The sequence below is a fragment of the Pagrus major genome, chromosome 7 (assembly GCF_040436345.1).
Source record: "Pagrus major chromosome 7, Pma_NU_1.0".
Lineage (NCBI taxonomy): Eukaryota > Metazoa > Chordata > Actinopteri > Spariformes > Sparidae > Pagrus > Pagrus major.
Window position 1 is genome coordinate 31,978,304 of NC_133221.1, and position 25,167 is coordinate 32,003,470.

General features: G+C 40.7%; 1 protein-coding gene across 1 annotated transcript in view; it reads left to right on the forward strand.

Annotated features, from left to right (window-relative positions):
* LOC140999728 (protein FAM107B) overlaps nt 1–24,620 on the forward strand; it is a 37,847-nt gene extending 13,227 nt beyond the window's left edge. The window contains exon 5 of the mRNA XM_073470247.1: nt 24,465–24,620. Within this exon, the coding sequence (XP_073326348.1) occupies nt 24,465–24,620 (156 nt within the window). The remainder of the gene's footprint in view (nt 1–24,464) is intronic.
* The last annotated feature ends 547 nt before the right edge of the window (nt 24,621–25,167 follow it).

Consider the following 25,167-nt stretch of genomic DNA (forward strand, 5'->3'; position numbering starts at 1 on the left):
TTACCTCATGGTACTTTTAACAACAAACACATTCTTAGTCCTATTTTCCCTTCAGAACTGCATAATAACTTTACTTTTCATAATAACTTCACAGTTTTTATCAGAACAGTAACAGATATCTCAGTCATTCTGACTTTATAGTGACTTCACCCAGGTTTTTCACTTACTCACTATACGTCTAGCAAAATGACTTATTCATTTGACATAGTGTCGTATCTTCAGTGGGGATGCAGTCGAAGATGTTTGAAGAAAAACTCCGCCGACACTGTCTTAGTTGTATAACAAATTTATTACAATAAGTTCAGTATCGAAAACAAGTAACACGTTACTTGGAGAGTCTCCAGCCGAATAATGAAACTCTGACGACAATATGCAGACAGCTCCTTATATACCGAGCTTGTTTTGGTCAAAAACCTGTTTTTAACATATGGTTCATGTTATGAGAGAGAGACAGAAAAACAGGAGAGGCCCCTCAATTTGGGTGCATCCACCTCTGACCTAGGGCCTCCATGTCTCTGCTAATCCACATCTGGTATATGTATTAACTTTGACAACAACACCATCATGTCAATATCCTGGTACCCCTGATCAAACAACCTCTAAGTCAGAGAGGCCCAAACAGCAACTAACATTCCAATATATTCTCCTAATACATACCATTTGTATAAATATGCTGCATCGAACAGCAGACACCTCATATTCCCCCCTTCGGGACTAGTCAGAGTCCCGATAAACAGAATATGAACAAACATGTGTACTTTGGTGTCAAGAATGATAATTCCTCCAAACATGATCTTAACAATACAACAATTTTAATGGAGTGTGAAAGCGAAAAACCTGTCTGGCAGCTATCTTTCCTGAAGTAACCCTCATACAATCTAGACAGGAAAATTCTCTCACGGCCCCTCTGCCCAGGCGGCCACATATAGTACTCCAACCCAATTAAAAGAGGAATCTTACTCAATCTATATAATAATATAATATTAGACAAATACATATGGAAACCTCAGCAAATAAAGTAAAAACAATGTCCACCTTTAGGCTGGTCGACCCATCGTACCTTCCAATGGACCTGTCCCTGCCTATCCCCAATGTCCCTAAGGACCGAAAAAGAAAGAAAAAACTGAGGTCCCAACATATTAGTCCCATACTGAATCGAATCAAACATGATAAATTATACAGATTACCATGCAAAAATAACATTTCATACATGCAATACATATATATGTTATTTCATTTTTTCATTTGTTATTCTTTATTTTTCTAAACACCGGAACTTATCAGCTTAAAGTTCCTCTGCAGCATCGATTCCCAACTCTGAACATTTTCACAATGTCCTTGTTCAGAGTCTTCCATCCATTTTGATTGTCCTTATTGTACTTTCTGAATCCCTTTATCAGCTTGGGATCCTTGAATCATCAACCGCCCTCATAGCAGTCCTCCCCCAATGTCGTTCTAAGGGAAAAAGAAAACACCAACCAGTATCTTTTGTAGAAATAACATATTCAAATCATCAAATACAATTCAACATTCTATAATTAATATAATTTCCATGTAAACATATGAATTATATTGGCTAGTTCCCCCTTTTAACACCAATTACTACAGTAATCCCACTATGTAACTAGATAACTCTAAAAATAAATGTTAAAACTATAAGTATGTTTGACGTGGTTAAAATGGATATTTCTCCACCAGTTCACCTTCCATCATTACTTCCTCATCCTCGTCCGAATCAGTTCTCTGCAATAATGGCATCTGAACCTGATCTCCCGGCATCACTACACCAACCCATCTCAATATCAAAGCCTTCGCAAAAGTCAACAGCAACGTGCAAAAACAAAACATCACACATAACGATAGAAGAACTGCTACCAAAATTTGTACTAGCACTGCTCCTACTGGCCCTAATTTCTCTTGCAACCAACTATTTGCAGACCAACCTGCTCCTTCCGATGGACCAAATGCATCTCTTATGTGCTTCAATGCATCTATGACATTGGTTATGTTATCTGAATTATCAGGAATCAAAGTGTAACAGGCATCTCCTGTTAAATTTAAAGCAACACATAGGCCTCCTTGTTTGGCTAAGATATAATCAAGAGCCATATCGTGTTTCAACAATGTCAATCTGTGGCTCTTTTGGGTGTTTGACAACATTTCGAAACCTCTTATAGTTTCGTTTGCAAAGCCCTGCAAGGTGTAGGTAATGTTATCAATATGGTCTGCCAAAAATGTCACTCCATACCATGGAAACAATCCTATTCCCCACTTTTCTCCTATACTTATTCTCCAATGGTAGGACTCCAGATTATGAAACTGTGCCAATTCTCTTTTATTTCTACTTCCAGAAGTAACATTAGATTGAACCTCATCAGATGCTTCTTCCTTCTGGACAGCAAAAACCTCATATGGGAGTTTCAGTGTTGCCATATAGCAACATCCTGTCCACCCATATGGTAGAAATAAATAAGCATTTTCACCACAAATCCACCAAATATCCCTGAAATTGCCTATAGTCACATTACCAGGCAAAACTTGATGTTCTACCATCACAGTTCTACTCGGCTTACGTTTTGACACTTGAAAAGTCACTTCATACAACTTATCCACATCTTTATCCTCACGCTTTCCTAAATCCATCATGTAACCATCACACTCTGATATTCCCATAAACATTCCAGACCCCTTATTAGTCTCATTTGAGCAAAAACAGTACTTTGCCCTCACAGCTTTCACTTCCATCGGATCAGGGACCGCTGTCATCACATTTTCATGTTGTTCAAGTAAGTTCATATACGGTAATCCTGCTAACCACGAACAATCAGATCTGGGCTTAAAAAGATTCACTGATAAAGCCATCACTTTATCCACCGATGATTGCTGTTGATACAAAAGCCATGACAGTACAGAAGATTGACATGAAGTAGTTAATGGTTCCGGTACCGCCTCCAAAATTGAAGGCCATGTACCTGGTGATGGTACTTTCAACACACATGGACCCTTCAATTTCTTGATTGATCTCACTGAGTGTGTTAACTGCTGAAACCATAAATTTCTACCTGCCCATGGGTCTACAATTCCCAACGCTGAAGCATCAAATCCATATGCTTTCCATTTAGCTTCTCTCTTCTGCAATGCATGGTTCTGCTCAAGCATCTCCTGCGATGTCTGATCCGAATCAACAAACTCCTTTTCCGCATCTACAATATTCCTCTGAACAGTCTCAGATGAATTTGCAACCTTCTCTTCCTCAATCTCCTTACTACTATTTACACTAATCCCCATCTCTAACATAGACTTCCGGCTCTCATTTACCATCTCCTTGACTTTCAAGGATACTTTATCAAATGTCTGCGTCATATTCACCAATTTCTTAGGCCTCAATGTTGGCGCCAAGGTAGTATTCTGATCTGAAACATTAACATTCTTTGTTGGTTCCAAATTTAAAATAGCAGTCTCCATCTGTGTGTCATTTACCTTTGCAGTGGTTACTTCAACAGGTCTCCGGTTTGTTATCATAAGTCTCACCTTATGAGTTATAAAACCTTCAATCCAAGAGTGACTAGATGGAACAAATTTAAACTCTGGCTCTTGATAAGTACACACATACTCTCCTTCATCTTCCCATGCTAGGTTGCGCACAGCAAGTGAACAATCACCCACAACTTTCTTATACCTCATGTCATTGTACAATAAGTACTTTCTTTGATTAATAGACGAACCATGGTTTCCAGGAAGTATCAACTCCACATCCTCTCCACGACTATTTTTCCACTTGGGAAGATGGTTAATATGACTATTCCATATTCCACATTTACAAGGAAGAACAACCATTTTCCCAAGCTTGGACCTAAGCACTATCTCCTCAGGTTTTGGCGTCGTACGAATCTTATTAGGTGCCTCTGTTGTTGGCTGTGACACATTTTCTACCATCTTAAGATTCATAGCGGAGAGGTTTGACCCTCCTCCGAACTGGCCTGGGATTCCTTTGTCCAACTGAACCTCTGAGTTCTCTTGCAACAGAGTCAAATCTCTTTGCATTCTCTGGTGTTTCACTCTCCACTGAAACATGCTCTGATGTTTCTGGGACATATTGGAATTTGATGTCCCCAAATTCTTTCCCTTGTCCATCATCAGCATTATCATCACTGGCATCATCAAAAATATGCTCAGAATCGTCAACATTTTCCACACTCTGGACAATCCCCCCTTCAGGATTTTGTCTCTGGAGATCCTCATGCATCTGCCCTTCGGCTGCATGTTCTCCTTCATTTTGTTCCACAGAGTCATCTCGACTCTGTGAACGTTGCACTTCTTCTCTAGGTGCTTTAACACAGTGCGATAAATGATACCAAGTTGGAGACCCCTTAACCTGAACTGCAGTTCCCGTACTGCGAACAACCTCAAATGGTCCTTCTCGTCGTTCGTTATACCACTTCCTCCGGAAGACTTTCACAAATACCTTGTCTCCAGGCTGCACTGTACTCCTCTTTTGCTCATCAAGTCTCTCCTGCACCTCCTCTTTCCTTTGCCTGTCAGAAACATATGTAGATATTCTTTTGTGCAAACTAGCCATATATGCAACATATGCTCTCATTTCATCTTCCAAAAGGGCCAGACTTGGTCCCTTTCCACTAGTGCGCAAACAAGGTGTTGGCATCCGTCTTCCCGTAGCCAACTCATGCGGTGTCATATGCAAATCGCGCAACTCACTTGAACGACATATCATCAAAGCCAATGGAAGTGCTGCTACCCAATTTAAACCTGTGTGCTGACAAATTTTAAGAATACGATTTTTCAAAACTCCATTCATTTTTTCACATACTCCTTGGCTTTGTGGATGATAGACTGCACCAAGACGCTGTTTGATTCCTAATTTTTGCAAAATCAACTTCACTGTTTTGTCAACGAACTCCTTCCCATTGTCTGAGGATATCCGATCTGGAAGTCCCCACCTGCTTATGACCTCTCTACACAAAAACTTGGCAACGGACTGAGCGTCCTTCCGCTTGGTTGGACAAGCTTCAGGCCATCGTGAAAATCGATCTACCACAACCAACATGTACCTCTTTCCTTCAACTGGTCTGATCATGTCAACATAGTCCACAACTAACTCACGCATAGGACCCCTCGGAGTCGGAATGTGACCAGGTGGAACTATCACACCCCTCCGAACATTGTTTTTCAGGCAGATTGTACACCTGCCTATGACATAGTCAATCTGTTGAAGCAGACACGGTGCCCAAAAACCATACTCCTTCGTGATCTTTCTCTTAACTTCCCCCCTTGCAACATGGGCTAACCCATGTGCCTCCTGAATCATTAGACCTAACAGGTCTGGAGGAGCTACTATCAGCCCCTCATGATTTCTCCAAAGACCTGCAGAATCCTGGGTGGCACCTCTATCTTTCCACAACTGTTTGTCAATCTCAGGAGCAGCATCCTGCATTAAAATCACATCCCTAAGTGTGATTCTATCCTCCAAATCCACTTCATGAGTAACCAACAAAACTTTACCCACTCTATCTGCTCCTGTGACTGCTTTTGCTGCTTCGTCAGCTGCTTTATTACCTTGTGTGACTCTCGACATATCCGCTCTATGTGCTGCACACTTAGCTATCGCTATCTCCTTAGGCTTCATCATAGCATGCAGCAACTTCATTATTTGAGCATGATGTTGTATTGGAGAACCATCAGTTTTCTTAAACCCTCGGCTCTTCCACACTGATCCAAACAGATGACACACATTGTGAGCGTAAGCAGAGTCTGTATAAATTGTCACTCGCTTACCTTCTGCTAACAAACATGCTTCAGTTAGCCCCACAAGTTCTGCAAGTTGTGCAGATGCAGGCTGTGGTATTACTTCAGCCTTCTCCACAACAAAACCCTTTGCTTGAGCTTTTACAATAGCATATCCCGCACTCAACTTATCACCCACACGATAACAAGATCCATCCGTCCAATACTCCAAGTCTGCCTCACGCAATGGGAGGGCTTGCAAATCTGATCTAAGCCTTGAGTATTTCTCTGCTTCTCGAACACAATCATGCGGTTCACCATCCTCTGGAATTGGCAAATTTTCAGCCGGATTTATTGTAGCACATCTCACTAAGGTGACATCTTCTTGCTCTAGAAGCCTATGATAGTCTCTTAGCCTCGGCATGGTCAAGGTATATTTACCATAGTTCAGAAGATTTCTGAGACTATGATGAGTAAGAATTGTCACCGGATAACCCATTGTGACAGATGATGCCTTATCATACATCAAAGAAACTCCTACCATTGCTCTATAGCACAGTGGCAACCCCATTTCTACTTCTGAATATGCAGTAGAATAGTAAGAAACAGGCTGAGGACTTGTCCCTGTACCTGTTGGCTGACAAAGCACTGCACATGCATATTTACCTCCCACTGAGGTGGACACATACAACAAAAAGTTCTTAGAATAATCTGGAAGCGCTAACGCTGGAGCTTCCTGTAACCTTTGCTTGACTGTTTCAAAAGCCAAAAGGCCTTCCTGTGTCCAAGAAAGATTACAATGAAGTTTAGCATTCCCTGTATCTTTAATCATAGCTCTCAAAGGCCCTGTTAAACTAGCATAATCCTCTATCCATGCTGAAGAATAGCCAGCAATACCAAGAAATGTCATCATCTCCCTAACAGTTCTGGGCTTTGGAGCCTTACGAATAGCATCAATCTGATTATCTGAAATGCTCCTGTGTCCCCGTGTTATTGTTTGACCCAAATAAACTACTTTCTCCCGACAATACTGTAACTTCTTCTGAGAAGCCTTGTGCCCCTTTTCAGCCAGTATCTGTAACAGTTTAATTGAGTCCTTATGACATGTTTCTTCATCTGGTGAACAAATGATAATGTCATCCACATATTGAATAACAGTGCTCGTTAATATTTGGTCCATTCCTGCCAAATCATCCTTCAACACTTTATTGAAAATGTGCGGACTATGTTTGAACCCTTGTGGCAATCTCTCATACTCATAGAATTTTCCATTGTATGTGAACCCAAACAAACCCTGACTTTCCACGCTGAGCGGAACACTAAAAAATGCACCACATAGATCTAGCACCGTAAAAAATGTCGCATCAGGTGGAACTTGGGCTAACAAAGTGTGCGGATCTGGCACTTCTGCTGGATAATCTGCTACTACTTCATTCACTGCCCTCAAATCATGTACCAGGCGATAAGAGTCATCTGGCTTCTTCAGAGGCAACAGCGGTGTGTTACTCTGAGGATTTTGCGTTATCCTCAACACACCTGCTTTCAAAAGTCCTTCAATTTGTGGTTCAATCCCTCGAATTGCTTCTTCTCTTAGTGGATACTGATTCTTCCAAGGAGGTTTGATTCCTGGTCTGAGGTCAACTTTCACTGGTTGGGCTGCCTTCACCAGTCCAATATCAGTGCTATGTTGAGACCACAAACATTCTGGAACCTGTCGCAACATCTCTTCTTCCTTAGAGTCTGGTTCCATCTTAGCACCGCAAATTGACTCATGTGTCATCCTCACAGTTTGTGGCTGTCCTTCTCCTTGGGCAGAAATCATAATTTTAATGAACCGTTGGTCTTCACTTCTCCAAATGGCAAGATTCTCTTTCATTGGAGCAAAAATAGCTCCTTCTGCTTCTGCCATCATGTCTCCTATATGCTTCTGTTCATACTCCTCAGAAACTAACAGAGTTACATGTGGCACACTCTTCTCAATTTCAAATTCTTCATCCAAATATTCATTTCTGTTTATCTTCATAGCTGCTCCTTGTGGTCCCAAAATTATGCAGCAAGAGCTGAGTTGAACTTGTTTTGGTTGACGACTCAACCATTCTTGTGAGTTTGATTGGGCAGCATCTTTGAAGTATTTAAGTGTGCAATGCAATGGATACTCCGGTGTTCTTGCATCAGGCATGTTTGAAACAATGAACTTCTCCCACAACTTAGCTGGCTCCAAAAAATCTACACTGAGATTTCCAATCCAAAATACTGAAGAAGCTTCAGTCTCCACTGTTACCAATGCTTGGTAAACCATATCACTTGGTACTTCCACCAGACAGCCGTCTGGCGTGCATTTTATCACACAATTTAATCTACACAAAGCATCTCTTCCCAAAAGCGCAATAGGTGTGTGTTCTGATACCAATATGGGTATTGTAGTCTTTGAATTTTTATAGCAGAGCTCAATTGGTTTCGTTAGAGGAATCAGCTGTTTTATTCCCTCAAACCCGATTGTCCGAATCAATTGACCAGACATGGGGAGATGTATAGCATCTTCAGGCCGAATACAGGTGAAAGCAGCTCCGCAGTCCGCCATTACTTCCAATGGTCGGTCATTTACTTTCACCACTATTGTTGGATCTCTCTCCGGCCCTGATACTACCAGCTGACACCCCCCTTTCGAGTTCTCCGGGCACCTCTAGAATCCTGGTTCCGGGCCCCTGTATGGGTTCACCGGTCCCCTGGGTGGTCTTGATTGGCCCCGAAATCCTCCTCTGAAACTTCCTCTGAAATTTCCCCCTGTTTTGTTGCACTCACGGGCAAAATGGCCAGGCTGTCCACAATTATAACACACTTCATAAGTCTGTTGAAAGTATGGATCAAATCTTCCTCCTCTTCCTCTTCCAAAATTTCCTCGACCTCTTCCTCTCCAGGTCTGCGGCTGACCAGAAACTGGCTGTGGGTATGAAGCCACAGGAACCACCGAAAGTGGCTGAGGCAATTGTGGTGAAACCTGGTTTGGTGGCATTGGTTGATTTAACTGAGGCTGACTCTGTATAACTACAGCCTGCTTCTTGTCCTTCTTTTTATTATCCACCAGTTGTATTTGATTGAGTTTTCTGAGGGTTTCTTGGTCCTGCTCCTTCTGATCATGTTCCTTTTTCCTGTATAGCTCCACTTGATGGGCTATATGATCTGTATAAACACCTTTAGCCATACTTCCTAGACCAACTACCTCCGCCAACTTGCTCCTCACTGGCAGAGGCAGTCCCTTCTGTATTTTGGCTCTTAGAATTGACTGCTCCATTTGATTCAAGTCCGGGTCATTTCCTGTAACATTTCTCCATGTTTGATGAGCTCTTGACACATAGGCTCTCGGGTTCTCCTCCTGTCCTAGTGGCTCAATAAAGATATTATCAGGATGTACATTTGTCGGAAATGTTTCTCTCAGTGCTCTCCACATTCGACCTCTATGTGCGGCAAACAGTTCTGAATCATTCACTGCAGTCCCTGCATATCGGTCAAGTCCTGCTTTCTGTAGAATTTCATCCATACCTGTGACCCCAAGAAGGCTAGCCAACAGTTTCTTGACATCTCCCATGGCCATGTGTGTTCCTACTGTGATTTCTTCCAGCTTTGAAATCCAAGGATATGCTCCATCCTGCAGAACAGGTAACTTCTCAAGTATATCTGACATATCTGTGCTCTGCCAGGGTTTATACTCCAAATTCTGTCCTCGGATAATGACTGGACAGATTTTTCCAGTCTCCTTCTTTTTTCTTGAGCGTAGTGCATATCTTATAGTTGGTTTGGAGGAGCTCTTCTTCTGTAACCCTTTTTTCTGTATGTACAGTTCCTCCAATCGTTCTTCCAACGCTCTTTGGCGTTCAGGGCTGGGAGCTCTATCCAAACATGAAACACATTCCTCTATGCTTCTTTCGATGTCTCTTACAGCTCTCTGTTCGTCCTCTTCACCCATGGTGCTGGATGTCCCCAGATATAATCTTCTTGAAGCCGAAGCGCCTCTACTTTCCCAGTCTTCATCACTGTCTCCATCTTCACTTTCACTGGAGCTATAATCTCCTAAGTCCTTTTTCCTCGATGTCTTGTCCCCTTTCTTTTCCGCTCTAGCCAGTATCCGCCTGACTGCAGGATCATAGCCGCCCAAGTTTTCCTCCGAGTCACTCTGATCAGTCTTGTCTCCATAACTCTTCTTCCTGATCCTTGATCCTCTTTTTGTTTCCTGTCTTGTTGTTTTCTTCTTACTTTTTGAACTTGGATACATCTTTATTGTAGTTTCAGCTTGTCCAGTTTCAATTATCCAATCGTCCTCATCCACAATCCGATAGTTACCCTCTTGACTAATCACTGGGAGCTGAGGATAAGGTTCCCGGAATCCCACTTTCTTCTCGTAAGGTGGCGGTTTCCTCACTGAATCCGTATGTGAGAAAGGTGAATTAACTTCAGCCATTAGTTTCTCTGTTTCTCTGGCCATTTTTCCCATTTCTTCCATGCTTTCTTCTTTTTTCTCCTTCGCAGCCTTTGTCCACTTCTGTCCTTCATTTTCAAACAACTGGAGCATCGCAAGTTCTATTTGTCTCTTTTCTTTACGTTTCTCTCCCTTTTTCCCTCTTTTTTGTTCCGCTTTATATGTAGATACAAGTACCTGCAGTTTTTTAATTACATCAGGATTAAAGGTCCCTTCCACTGGCCAGGGTTGATCAATCTCCGGCCAACGGTGGTACCATTTTGCTGAGATCCGTGGGATCTCTTTTATTAATGGATTATTGTTTTGTACGACATCAAGAGGCGTGATTACTTTTGAAGCTTTATCATTCTTTTTCGACATCTTAGCTGCTTTATTTTGCTTTTTCATATAATTAACCAATTAATTAACCAACCAATTAACCAATCAATCAACCAATTAATTAATCAATTAACCAATCAAGCAATTAATCAAGCAATTAATCAAGCAACTAGTCAAATAACAATTAATCAATTAAAGATCAATTAACCAATCAATCAATCAATTAATGCAAGTGAGCTTAATCACTTAAACTAAAATCACTTAAGATTATTTATTTATTTAATTAATGTATTTAATTTATTCAGCTTATTTGTTAATCACTATTTTTGCCACAGTCAATAAACCAAAGAAATTAATTTACCAACTCTAAAGGACGCCAGAGGATCTATTAGTATGATAAGAAATTACAATACCAAACCACACAATGTCAATCTAACCCCCAAAGGTCAATCAGATTACGATTACAATGTCCCAGAATGTCAAAAACCCAACCATATATGAATTCCCTAAAATCAAACACTTTCCCCAAGGGTCAACTATCACTGGCTGCTATTATTTGCAACAAGACAAACATCCAAACTCACAACTATTCACCTCAAATTCTCAAACCAATCTCAAGTTAAATCCACAACACAGTTCAGCTCAGAACAAACCACACACAAACAACAAACTCCACAATTGCAATCCACAACAGAGTTTTAAACCCACCAATTGTACTCCACTAATTGATTAAATGTCTTAACTGGTCAGTCAGTTGCCAAGCTTCTTTTGAGGTAGCACATAAAAACAGAATGTGCTGTTTCCCATTTCAAATTGAAAAAATACCCCAATATTAGCTCATAAATGTAAGCAATAGATATCAACTTCCAATGATCCTAAATGCTTATACAAATATATTTTCACACAGCAGGTATAGAAAGAGTTCGTGAACAAAAAACAGTACTGGCCTTGTGCAGAGGTTTGTCTGGGTAGGAGTCTGACGTCACCGAATTGGTCCGTGTGACACACTGTCCAGGCTCCACCCGTCTCTCCGTGTCTCCCCCACAGATGCAAGGAACAAAGGAAAAAACAAAGATCAGATTTTCTTTTCACAATTTAGTTCAATATATTTTGCAACTCTCTTTCTTTTTTCTTCTGCCAGCACTTTGGGTTATTTATAACAGATATTTGGACTTTTAAACACCAAACATTATTCCATATCATTCATCATCACCATAAAAACTCTCAGCACTGCACACTCTCAAATCCTTCACCATCATGACTCACTCAGCACTCTTCATTCCTCTCAATCATATTTATCTTTTACACAGAGTTATATACTAATCTCTCCACTTCTTCTTATTTATCTTAAACAGGTCTTTTTCAGTAACTCATGACAAGTTATTTAAATCTTATAGAAATGTCTTTAAAAAGGCTCATAAATTGTATTTATCAAACCAAACGTCTTCCAAAAAAGTCTATTAATCTTTAATCAAACTTATGAAATCTTCTCTATTTCTTTTCCTCTCTCATAATTTTAACTCTTATTTTTAATATCCTCCAATGAGGCTTATAGGATTTTAACAGATTAAAAACGTCCCCGAAAAAGTTTATAAACCATAAACTTAATCCTAACGCATAATCTAAACACAACACTAGAATAGTAGCCACATTTCTAAAACAAAGTATTCGTGCTCCAAGCACACACACTCATAGAGACACACAATTTCAGCCTGCAGCGCTGACGTCTCTCTCGACAGAGAGACAGAGAGAGGGAGAAAGGAGAGGGAGGAGGGAATCCCTCTCCAACCTGCCAATACACTTAACTTTTTACTCAAAAACACACAATATAACGAAAACAAGGACAAAATCAAAATCAACAATCTATTCTAAAGACGACTCATTCATACTGTCCTATTTAAGCATGCTTTGCCGCTTCCTTATTCCTTTTTATTCCTTATATCTAAATTTTTGCTACCTTTGAAGTGTAGAATATCTGACAAAACGGCATCAGTCGTGGCTCGTCAGCCAGCGCCAGAGAGGGCATCTATCTACAAATATTTTCCCCTACACTTCCAGTTATTTGCTTATAACCGACCTGAACTCACCTAATGTAATATTCAGGTTTTTGGCCCGTACTAAACCGCCTCCCAGAGGGCTTTTATCCAAATCTGCGGCTTCCTTTAATCCTTATTCCTGGTTATACACCTGGTACCAGGTTTTCCCTTAATTTCCACTTATTCAACTTTCACGCAGCGGCTAATTTACACATGTCTTACGGTTTAAGAAGCTTATGAGCTCTCTTCTTCATTAACCCCGCATAGTTTTTTAACTCACTTAACGTTACTCATTGTTAGGCTCCTTGCCTTTACCCTTTACACAACATTTCCCTTTTACTTTTATTCTTAGCTCTTACTCTACCATCACTCCCCCCTTACTGCGGTGGCCACAACGCAGTAAAACAATGGAGAGTAAGACAAATTTAAACGGAACTTCACCCGCAAACACCAACACAGCATTCACCCACACAGAATCATTTCGGTGCGGCCAAAAACCAACACAGACAGGAACAGCTCCAGTCAGACCTCATCCCCCCCAAACAGCATAACGGTGTAGGCTCACCTTGGATGAGAGGAGGAAAGCAGGGCTGCGTCCAGCTGCGCTGCGGCCACAAACACGTCCTGATAATTCGTGACGCCAAGTTCTGTCGTATCTTCAGTGGGGATGCAGTCGAAGATGTTTGAAGAAAAACTCCGCCGACACTGTCTTAGTTGTATAACAAATTTATTACAATAAGTTCAGTATCGAAAACAAGTAACACGTTACTTGGAGAGTCTCCAGCCGAATAATGAAACTCTGACGACAATATGCAGACAGCTCCTTATATACCGAGCTTGTTTTGGTCAAAAACCTGTTTTTAACATATGGTTCATGTTATGAGAGAGAGACAGAAAAACAGGAGAGGCCCCTCAATTTGGGTGCATCCACCTCTGACCTAGGGCCTCCATGTCTCTGCTAATCCACATCTGGTATATGTATTAACTTTGACAACAACACCATCATGTCAATATCCTGGTACCCCTGATCAAACAACCTCTAAGTCAGAGAGGCCCAAACAGCAACTAACATTCCAATATATTCTCCTAATACATACCATTTGTATAAATATGCTGCATCGAACAGCAGACACCTCAATAGTGTAACAGTAATTCTGTTTTTCTCAATCTCAAAGGATACTTGCTCTGCCTAACAGGTGACTCATCTACGGAGCCCCAGACATGACATGGTCAAAAAAAAAATTAAATTGTGGCCACAATATAGCTATAACATGCGCATGAAATGCTAATTCGTGGCCACACAATACTAATTTGTGGCCACAAAATACTAAATTGTGGCCACGAAATAAGTATAAAGTGCGCACAAAATACTAATTAATATTAATATCATTCCTGGACAGCTGGGTAAGCAAATCGAGCGCACCTTCTCTAGAAACTGCAATAGCCTACGTGATGTCCTTAAGGTGAGTGTCTTTTCTTATTCTGTTCTAGTCAATATCTTGTTATCCTGCATTTAGGCAGTTATTTAATTAGGCCTATGTTTGATACTTTGTTACAACGGGTAGCCCCTCTACTGCCTCTACCTTAGACCTTAGAGAAGGTGCGCTCGATTTGCTTACCCAGCCGTCCAGGAATGATATTAATATTATTAATTAGTATTTCGTGCGCACATTATACCTACTTCGTGGCCACAAATTAGTATTTTGTGCGCACGTTATACTTATTTCGTGGCCACAATTTAGTATTTTGTGGCCACGAATTAGTATTTTGTGGCCATGAATTAGTATTTCGTGCGCACGTTATAGCTATATTGTGGCCACAATTAAATTTTTTTTTTGACCATGTCATGTCTGGGGCTCCGTACTCATCAGCATCCTTTTGGTTGCTCCATGCAGATCTGGGGGACTGGTGATCTTCCTCAGCACTCTGTCTCTCTCCTGGGTCCCTATGTCCTCTCCCTGTTGGTCCACCTGATGCTCTGTATTATCTTCATTGTTCAGATCCTCCACGTTGGCTGTTCCGTTTTCTTAACAGGCATCTGGCTCCTCATTCTGCAGATGCTGCTCCCCCTGTTCTCTGTCTTCTGCTTTCAATCCAATGGTTCCTCTCCATTCCTCCTCGTCCTCTGAACTGTGTGCTTGTTCTTGTTGCGTATGTCCTGTTTGTTGTCTTTCTTCATTTCCCATCCTTCCTTCTCTACTGGCAGGAAGTCACATGGCAGCAGCGGGTTCCTATGGATGACCCAAACCCGCCCCTTTCTATTTTCTGATTTGAGCTCATATACTGGACTGTCTTGGTGTTTCCTTTGTGTCACCACATACACTTGATCGTCCCAAAAAAATCTCAGTTCCCCTGGGCTTCCCTTTTCACTGAGAAAAGGGAAGCCCAGGACCAACACTCTGCATCCAGGGTAAAAAATCTGCACCATAGGTCATTGTGTCATTCTTGTCATTCAGAGTTTTCCCTCATTTGCCTTCTTTGCAGGTTGTCTCTGAGGCACAGCCTGTAAGCATCATTCATTCAAAGTTGCCACTTCTCAGCATATTCTCTTTGAAGGGGAGCTTTCCCGTCTGTCTTAGCAGTCTTGGGAAGGCACCTGGGCATGGCCAGCAGTGCCCTATTGAACTTTTCCACCTGGCAATTCCCCTGTGGGTAGTATGATGTGGTTTAGACCCCTTAACTCCACTGTATTCTTCAAGTTTAGCAAAGAGTTTATTTTCAAACTCCTTCCCCTGGTCATGATGGAGTTGAGTGGGAAAGCCAAATCTCAATATAAAATCTTCATATATCTTCTTTGCAGTTGTTTATCTCTGAAGGGGAAGACCTAAGCAAACTGTGTGAAGTGGTCCATCACAACAAGAATATATTCATACCCCCCATTACATTTCTCTAAATGTAAGAATCAATGGCAACAAGCTCAAAAACATAGTTGGTAATGATGGCTGTGAGGGGAGCTCTGGTTGCCTTGTTAGGACTCTTTCTGTACAGTAGACCCTCATCACTAATGTGCAGCTTCTGTCTTTCTCGTGCCAGAGAAGCCATATCTTTGTCGTGAGCCTGTTTTCCACCTTTTGGCCAGTGGTTTGAGATGACATATTTCATCACCTCCCCAATTAAAGGATCCTCTATGTGTGCCTCTCTCAACATTGTTTTGGAGATCTCCTCCACTGACATCCTCACTTCCTTGTTTTCCTCAGCTAACAATTCTGAAATGGTGAGAGGACACAGCCAGGGTTCGCTTTCTTCAACTGAACAGCTAGAGCCTGAGTCACACTGTTTATGATCTCAGGTGCCACTACTTGTGTGCAGGGTTGCATGTATTGTTCCTTATCCAAGGGCATGCGTGAAAGGGCTGTCCGCATACCAGTTAGCCCTACCAGGTTGGTGCTTAATAGTGAACTGGAAGTCAGCTGGTTCAGCTACCCATCAGTGGGTGGATGCATTCAGCTTGGCAGTGGTGAGCACATATGTGAGTGGGTTATTGTCGGTGTATACTATGAATGGTGGAGAATAGTATAGATAGTCCCTGAACCTCTCACATATGTCCCACTTCAGGGTCAGAAACGCCAACTTTCCTGAGTGTAGGTGGTATTTTTTCTAAGGGGCAGTTATGACACGTTGCATCTGTCAAAGCATTACCCAAAGCCCCTCCTAGGATGCATCACGTATGAAGTAAGGTGCATGTATGATGAATGGCTTCTCAAACCCTCCTGAGGTCATTCAAGTGGTCCTCAAAAGTTTAGGAGTGGGCCAGGTTGTTGTCCAGGTAAGGCAAGCATATTTCATCTCGAAGCCAAGCCCAAGCATTCCTCCATTGACCTCTGAAACTCCGCAGGAGCTGATGATAATCCAAAAGGGATTCTCACCAACTCATACAATCCCCATGGTGTAACAGAAGCAGTGAGAAGGTGACTTGATTGCTCCAGGGAACCCTGGTGATAGGCCATTCCTTGGTCAAGTGCCGAAAGCCAGGATCTTCACTTTAAAGTGTTAAGCACATGTTCTATGCACAGTACTGGATGGGGTCGGGGATTGACTTCCTATTTAGCTCCCCGGAATCACAGCACAGGAAGAGACTCCTGTCATAAGAGGAGTTGGACTTAGTTATCCAGCCCCCGGTCTTTATGAAGTGGCTTTGGTGCTGATGTATATATTCTTCTAACAGGTGCGGGGTCACTGAGGCAGATCTTGAGCTGCTGTTAGGGTATGGTTCCCACATGATGCTCCTCCCTCAGTAGCTGTCTCACTCTCAGCTGCTGTGCTGGAAAGATGATCAAGGGGGACCTTCACTGCCAAAGTTTGTTATGTTTATTTTTTCTATGATTTCTTCCTGCTTTTCTGTTGCTGGTGTGGAGACTTGTTCAGTGGTTGGCATTGTTGTTTCTGTCTGCTTTATTTCCACTGGTGTTATGTTAGCTGTTTATATAGTTTTGACTATCTGAGTTTGTCCAAGTACGGTTCTTGGGGGCAGCAAAACCTCATGAGCTGTGCTATTTGTGGTTGGCAGGGTGAAGTGGGACCAGGTACCTCGCTGCTAACACACAACACGTTCCTAACCCTTCTGGTGACTGTGGATGTGAACTTGGCTCACACAGGACATCTGTCTGGAGTTCTGGAAGTGGGCCTGCCCTCACATTAGACTTGATAGCATTTGTCTGACCAGCTGGAATGGTTATTTGTTCTCTCCCTGTTTTCACTGTGCCTTCACCTAGCGCATCCTCTTCACTCTTCATTACTTTCAAAAACACTTCAGCTTTCTTGCAGTCAAAGGAGAATGCTTTGCTGACAGCCTCTGTTTACAACATGTGGTGGGTCTATGCCCCTCTCTAACAGATATTCAATCACATTGAAAACTTCTCCCACTCCATCTTCCTGGGTTACCAAAACTGGCACTAGAAGCTCTAACTGTGTGGCGTCAGATGCACGCAACCCAAACTTGATTTCAACCCACCCATTAAAGGGGATTGGTGTCTGATTCACTGCCCTTCCATCTAGTGTACCAGGTCCAAGGATCTAAGTTAGACTCCTAACTGAAGCATGTGGAATGTTCTGTTGTCTTCAGTTCTCATTTAAGAGGCAAACCTGAGATCAAGTGTCCCACAATGCTTTTGCTTCCACTCCATCCAGCCTGCAGACAATTAAGTGTTTCTCACCCATTAAAGAGCTGGGCTTTTTGTCTTGGGGCGAGGAGATTGATACTGGCTGCTTTGCGTGCCTTGTCTTGTGTGTTAGCTGCCACTTTTGCCTAAAAATGTTAGATGTTGTCAGTGATGAGCAGTGTTGGGGTTAACTTGTTACAAAGTAATCCCTTAGAGTATCACTTTTTTGTTGTAACGAGTAACGTAACGCATTAGTTCTTCTAGTAATCCATTATTTAGTAATTTTTTCAAAAATGTAATCCGTTTTTGGGAAAAAAATGCTGTCTTTCCCTTTCCTTTTGTCGCCACAAAAAAAAGAAAATCCAAGTGGCATTTGCACTGTTTCTGTTTCTCTCCTGCTGCTCAGCAGGTGGCTGTGTGCCAGCAGGAGGTAAACCCACAGTTGTGTCAGTGCGCATGTGTAGCTAAGTTATTCAATGTAGCGAGATGGCAGAGAGGACTACGGAGCACTGGAGGTGACATGGATGTTTTTGTTTTTTTTAAACACGCACGCGATTTGCTAATTCGCATACACGTTTTGTGTACACATGCACACGATGCACTCACGCGCCGGCTCGATCAGTCGGCTCACACCTGTCCCCCTCTAACCATGATGTCTCCCAGGGCCTCTTAATTGCTCATTGATAAAATCTATTACTTCCTGCAAGTCCAAATATTGTCGACAACAAAAAGTCTATGTGCTTAAAGGATTCTGATAAGATGCCTCCTGTTTAAAATGAAACCATGTAAGGCTATGCTTCATAGTATTTCTTTGTGATTCATACCTAAATTAAAGAAACAAATAATTAAATGGTCTCCAGCCATGATACTAGGCCTATATTTAACCTACTGCAACTGTTTTAGCTTTCCACTCTCACAGATGTATGGATTTTTGAGTTAGTAATTTGTTTTTAAAAAAACAAAAAAACATATCCATGTCACCGTCTGGGCACTGTAGAGGACAGCATTGACTTCGTGGAACGAACAAGAACAACATCTCAGTCAAATGCAAGTTTAATTGTTTGTATGTAGGTATGTGTTTTGAAAAAAGGTGCATTTTAGTAAAATTTTTAAACATCATATACTAGGCTACAAGAGCCCGTGTTGTATTGTTGTCATTGAAACAGCTGTGCCTAATACTGTATGCCTCTGCCCAGTTCACTGTCAGATTGTTAGCAAACTAAGAGCTGTAAATGTTATACTGTGTCTATCATTCCTATTATTAGGGCTGCAGAGTTACCGATTATGGGCATTAAAGATGGCTACAAAATGACAGTAGAGTCAATAAATCCAAAGATACATGTACAGTTGGCTTAACACCGTCTAGACAATATAACTGACATGCACAACGAGTCACAAAGGGGTTTTACTGCAATTTCTGATAGCTATATAGTACTCTATTGCGTTACTTTTCTCAGTAGATAACACAGTAACGACAAGTTACTTTTTAATGGCAGTAATCTTGTAATGTAATGAGTTACTTTTAAAAGTTACGTTACCCAACACTGGGGATGAGCCTATAAACATCCTTTTGCTGCTGGGATGGGAGGGGTTTTAGCAATCACATCATCAGTGACTGCCGGATCATTCAGGCAAGTCTTGATTTTATATTTCACATTGTCCTTGATTAATCCTGTACCCACATCTCTGAAGAGCCTTCTCTGTATCATTTCAGCACTGTAATGTTCATCTGTGTCTGATTTCCTAAATGACGCTAGGAATCTCTCCTTCAGCTCCATTGCCTTGCTTATTGCCTCTGTGGGGACTTGTTACCGTCTTGGGTTAAATTAGCGGTGATCCCACTTCTGACACCAAATTTTGTTGCACACTTGAACCAGTGTGTTATGATTTTCTCCTTTTACTTGATAACCTGACAGTCTGCAAAGTACAAAGACCTTGCAGCTCATTTCAACATGCTTCTGTTTGCTTGCACATTCTTTCTTAGCACTATGGTACAATGAATGCACTTTACTTGGTTTACCCCTGCAGAAGAGCTCACTTGGGGCGGTACTCCCCCTTTTGGCATAAAAGAGCAACTATACATATCTTTGCAGGCAATTGGAGTGATTATTATTTATCAAATGAAATTAAATGATATAGCAATACATTAAATTAAATCAAATAAAATATTAAATTAAAATAAAATAAATAATACAGGGGTGGCCTTTTTTATAAACTTGAACTCCTCATATTTGTATTTGTTTTAAGACATGAAAGTATTTGTTTCCAAGTCTGTTTGACACCGTGGGGGTTGTAGCTGAAAGAATAAGGCTAAAACTGTCACACACACACACCATAAGAATGCATCTTGCAAGTAACACATTAGTTTAATGGAATACACAAATTTAATCGGATCTACTCATGCCCTAATGATGGGGCAGTGATGTTAAAAGTCTATTAATTTACGCATTCACATAGTTAGTGATTTTTTTGTCAGCTGCCCTTTCATGTGAAAGTGCTCATGGCTATATGTGGAAAACCTGGGTTGACGTATCGAGTTTCTTACCAGCTTCATGTGATCGCGATTGTTAGGGTTAGTGAAGCCAGATAACAGAATCATATCCTGGGAATGATGAACTGTATGACTGTTGAATTTCCACCATGCTAAAGTCTAAGCTGGAAATGCTGAAACACCGAAAGTACCTTTACACCCATTACTGGTCTTTGGCTTTCAGATTGTCATGTACACTGTCATTTCATTCACTTACATACAAGGCAAAGTTAAAATTTCCTGACCTTTAAATTAGGAGTGGGCAATTTATCAATATAATATTATCATGATATGGGGCAATACATTGTCTTAAATTTTAGATACACAATGCCCAAAGTAGCACTGGCCAGAGGTTCAGCATTTTAACCCCATCCATACTAATAGAATGCAAAGTAAATCTATTGTTGCTTACATGTAGGGACCTTATATTGTTGTACAAGATGTGACTTGAGCTTCTCATTGGTATTTTCATCTCTGATTATGACCACTAACCTCTCTTTGTTCAACAAACAGTAATATGGTCTCATCCTGGATCTGCCCTCAGAAAGGCCTGTGTGCTTTAACTTACTGCTGTTTCCATCTCAAACATGTGGAATTTAGCTACCATCATCATGTTTTAAGAAATTACTTACTGCCTGCAAGTTGAGAAAGCCAAATTAAATTAGTTGCTATGCCGTACACTACTGAAGTGTTACAAATTGGGAAGAACAACATGAAGTCTAAACTGGAGACCATCTTGCAATGGGATCACACCAGCCACCCATCATGACAACTCAGCAGGGATTAAAGGTGCATTTTGTAAGATCTAGACATCATCATAACCCTATCAACAGAGTGTGAAGAAGTAACACATCTGGCGTTATGTCCAAGATGCCAGTGTACTGTATTGCAGAGATATCAACTGCTAAGCAGCCAGGTACGGCTGTCTCTTCTTGTAATAAGTCCACCTGGCCTGAGGGGCGATAGTGAGTAGCTGTTGTCTCTATGGTGCTGCAGGAGATGATGAAGAAATCCCACCAGCCAGAGGAACTACCTCAGAGAAATTAACAGCCTCAGTAAGTTATTTAGCAAACACAAAGATGCACAAATGACTTTTATCATCATCTCAAACAACAGCTCCTGAAAAGACACTGCATCCGTGGCAAATAAAAGAAGTGACGTAAAATCAAGCTAAACAGGAGTACATTTTGTCGGGGCTTTCTAACACTGGAGACCGCTGTGGACGAGTTAAAAGATGAACTCACAACATTTCTTTAGGCCGGTAAGTAACATCTAACGTTGTCTGTCTACTGAAACATATCAATAGTTAACTTATGACAACACAAACTGTAACAGTTAGCGTGATGTGACTGTTTTCTAGGTACTGTGGTGTTGCTAAAGTGAGCTAAGTGAGGTACATGTGAAGATCATAAGATAGCAGTTTTATTTTGACCAGCTGCTCTTCTGTCACTTATTAGTTCCCTTCATTTGTAACAGCTGACTGTAAATTGCAATTGTATGGACCCAGTAGTAGACAGACTATCATCCCTTCAATTCATTATATTGTAACAACTGTTATGTAACTTTAACGCTATACACTTTTGAGGACATTACAATGTTTATTATGTGTGTCTCACTGCAGTAATGACACTGTTAGATGTTGTGTACAGTTAGTAATGTATAAACTTCTTGCTCAAGGAAACAAGGAGCATTTCGGGCTTCTACCCCCATGAGGAAACGACCAGGTCTGCAGAGCTGGAAGATCTTCCTTATTATTTTACAGAGTGACAGTGACAAGTAAGTCATAAGTGGCTGAAGATCTCAGTTAGTTGTACTTTGTTAACTGTGTGGCTGTCTGACAAACATGTTTTTCTCTGCAGTCCATGTTTCCACTATATGACAATATAAAATCATTAGTTTTGTACACAAATGTTCATTACTTTCCTACTGAAAGAGGGCACTGCTCTACTCACTGTTCACACTGTATATATCTTAGCTTGTACACATTACATTAAAAGAAATTCAAAATTGCATTTAAAATACATTAAAAACAAGTAGGAAGACATCGAGAAACAAAACATTAAAACAAGTTAAGAAATAGGAAAGTAGGCTCAAATAGAATAGGTTTAAAAGAGACAAGACTAGAAAAAAGTCACAGTGCAGTTCACAGCCTTGACATTGCTTCAGTGAAAAGCAGTGTCAAACAGAAAGGTCTTCAGCCTTGATTTAAAAGAGCTGAGAGTTGGAGTGGACCTGCAGTTTTCTGGGAGTTTGTTCCAGATATGTGGTTCATAATAACTGAATGCTGCTTCTCCACGTCTAGTTTTGACTCTAGGGACTGAAAGCAGACTTGTACCTGACGACCTCAGAGGTCTGGATGGTTCATAACTTAGCAGCAGATCAGAAACCATTCAGTGCTTTATAAACCAACAGCAGGATTTTGAAATCTATTCTTTGACTGACAGGAAGCCAGTGTAAAGATCTGAGAACTGGAGTGATGTGATCTACTTTTTTGGTTCTTGTTAGGACTCGAGCAGCAACGTCTGCTGAAGATAAATGCATGGACAAGTTTTTCCAAATCCTGCAGAGACATAAGTCCTTTTATACGGATATAGTCTTAAGGTGATAGTAGGCTGACTCTGTAATTGTCTTAGTGTGGCTGCTGAAGTTCAGGTCTGAGTCCATGATTACACTGAGGTTTCTGGCTTGGTTTGTAGTTTTCAACATTACATGTTAATTGCCAATAGACACAAAGTAGTCTCTATCTATCTGTACACATCACTGTTCACACTGTATGATAAACACAGTCCTAACATGTTCTAATAAAAACAATGTGTCTGAACTAAACTAACTGCCCTGCCAAACCTTTGTCTTTTTAGGAGCAGAATTCCAGTCCAGCCACCCCCAGTGATGAATTAACACCCTGCCCTTTATTCTCATCTGCAGCTGGTCTCATCAACAAAGCCCCCCAGTGGACGTCTGTCTCTATACATTACATCAGCTGACATCTTTGACCATCATGCCATGACATATACTCTATATACTGTGAACTCTTGCACATCCCATTATGAAGAGGTTTGCACAAAACTGTACAGCTTTGTGAGTCTAAAAATATATACTAGCTATAGTAATTGTTATAGTGTTTCCTTATATTTTTATTGGAATTTTTTCTTGACTGTTGCAGTAATTACCTTCATTTTTTATACACCAAACACCAAGCCAAATTCCTTCCTCTAAAATAGGAGTGACATTTTAGTGTCCACTATTGCACTGATATTTTTGTAAATTTTGTTAACTTTGTAATAAATGGGAAGAAAATGAAAGGATTTTTGTGTTGACAATAACTGAAATGAAACATTCCAACCTGGTCTGTGTTTGGTACACCAATAGAATGAGCTTTTCTCAGATTTTAGTATCAATGTATACCTCCAAAAGTTTTGTTTAGCACTTATTGTGTAACAAAAGAATGCAAGTGAGCAAGGGTAATTATATGGGTACATTAATACACACATAGTAGTTATTATTTCAGTCTGTAAAAATTTAACAACTTGCAATAATGAATTTGCAAAGAAACAAATGAAATATATAAGATAGTTTGAACTAAACCTTGACAAAGGGGGAAATACTGCCCCCTATTTGTTTGATGCCAGTGGCTGCCAATTACAAATAGCTCCTTTAATACATCACATGAGTACTCAGTAGTGACCACACTTGGCCTTCATTTTTGTGACTGCATCTTGCATGGTTGTGAGTACTAAAAAAATCACATCATTGTCTCTAGGACCACATTTTGCCATAATGACACACATAGACACACACACACACACACACAGAGAGAGAGAGAGAGAGAGAGAGAGGCTCACAAGGTAAAAACAATACCACGCCATCCATGTAGAAGTCAGTGCTGTAAAAACAGCTATTTCATATATATAATATATGAAAAACGATTAGGAGCCACTGTGAAAAATGTTTTTGAGTTCAGACTTCTGAGAAAGAAGTCAGATTTTTTTTCATAGTGTCTCTAATCCTCTGTTGGCAAATGCAATCCAAATACAGGACACATAAATACAGATGACAAAAATTCATAAACCAATACAGGAAATATAAGCAAACACAGAATACACAAAGAGTGTGTAAGCATGAAAAGCTTGAGTGACTCTAAATAGATCATTTGGCGGTCATTATATGTCTCTCAAATCATAACTGTTTTGCCCTTGTCTTGTAGAAATACGTTTTTCCATCCTACATTAATATCTAGTACGACTGCTTCTCTTTTCTCTTGTCAGAAGGAGAAGGAACACGAGGAGAAGGTACGAGAGGAAGCCCAGTTGATGGAGTTTGTCAGAGTCCGACAGAACCTGAGAAAGATCCACTCTGCCATCCAGAACAAGGCGGGATACTCCTTAAGTGCTCCAGAAGAATTCACCCAACATGTGGAATGAAATCTGCTCTAATCTGACTTTATTCAACACCTACTGTTAGCTGCAGTAACAACAAGGTGCTGAAGAACAATCTGTATAAACAGATTTAATACAAATTTGATGATGATCGACAAAGATTGCAGATAATTATGGACACAGTTTTCTTTTATAGATATGTAATGAAATGCCATTTGCCACTTTCTGTAAGGTAAATATTTCTAAGCATTTTAGCTTGATATACAGTTGTGGTCAAAAGTTTACAGACACTTGTTATGAACATGTACAGTATATCATGGCAGTCTTGAGTTCCAATGATTTCTACAGCTCTCATTTTTCTGTGATGGAATGAGTGGATCACAAACTACTACAAAAAACGTTTGTTTCAGTTTGGTTCAGTTTGGTTCAGTAATGAATTTATTATGGTTATTGGGTTAGATGTCCCTTGGCCAATTTCACCTCAGTTAGATGCTTTTGATATCCATCCACAAGCTTCTGGTCGTCCCCTGGCTGAATTTTAACCACTCCTCTTGACAGAATTGTTAAAAGTTCAACTAAATTTGTTGGCTTC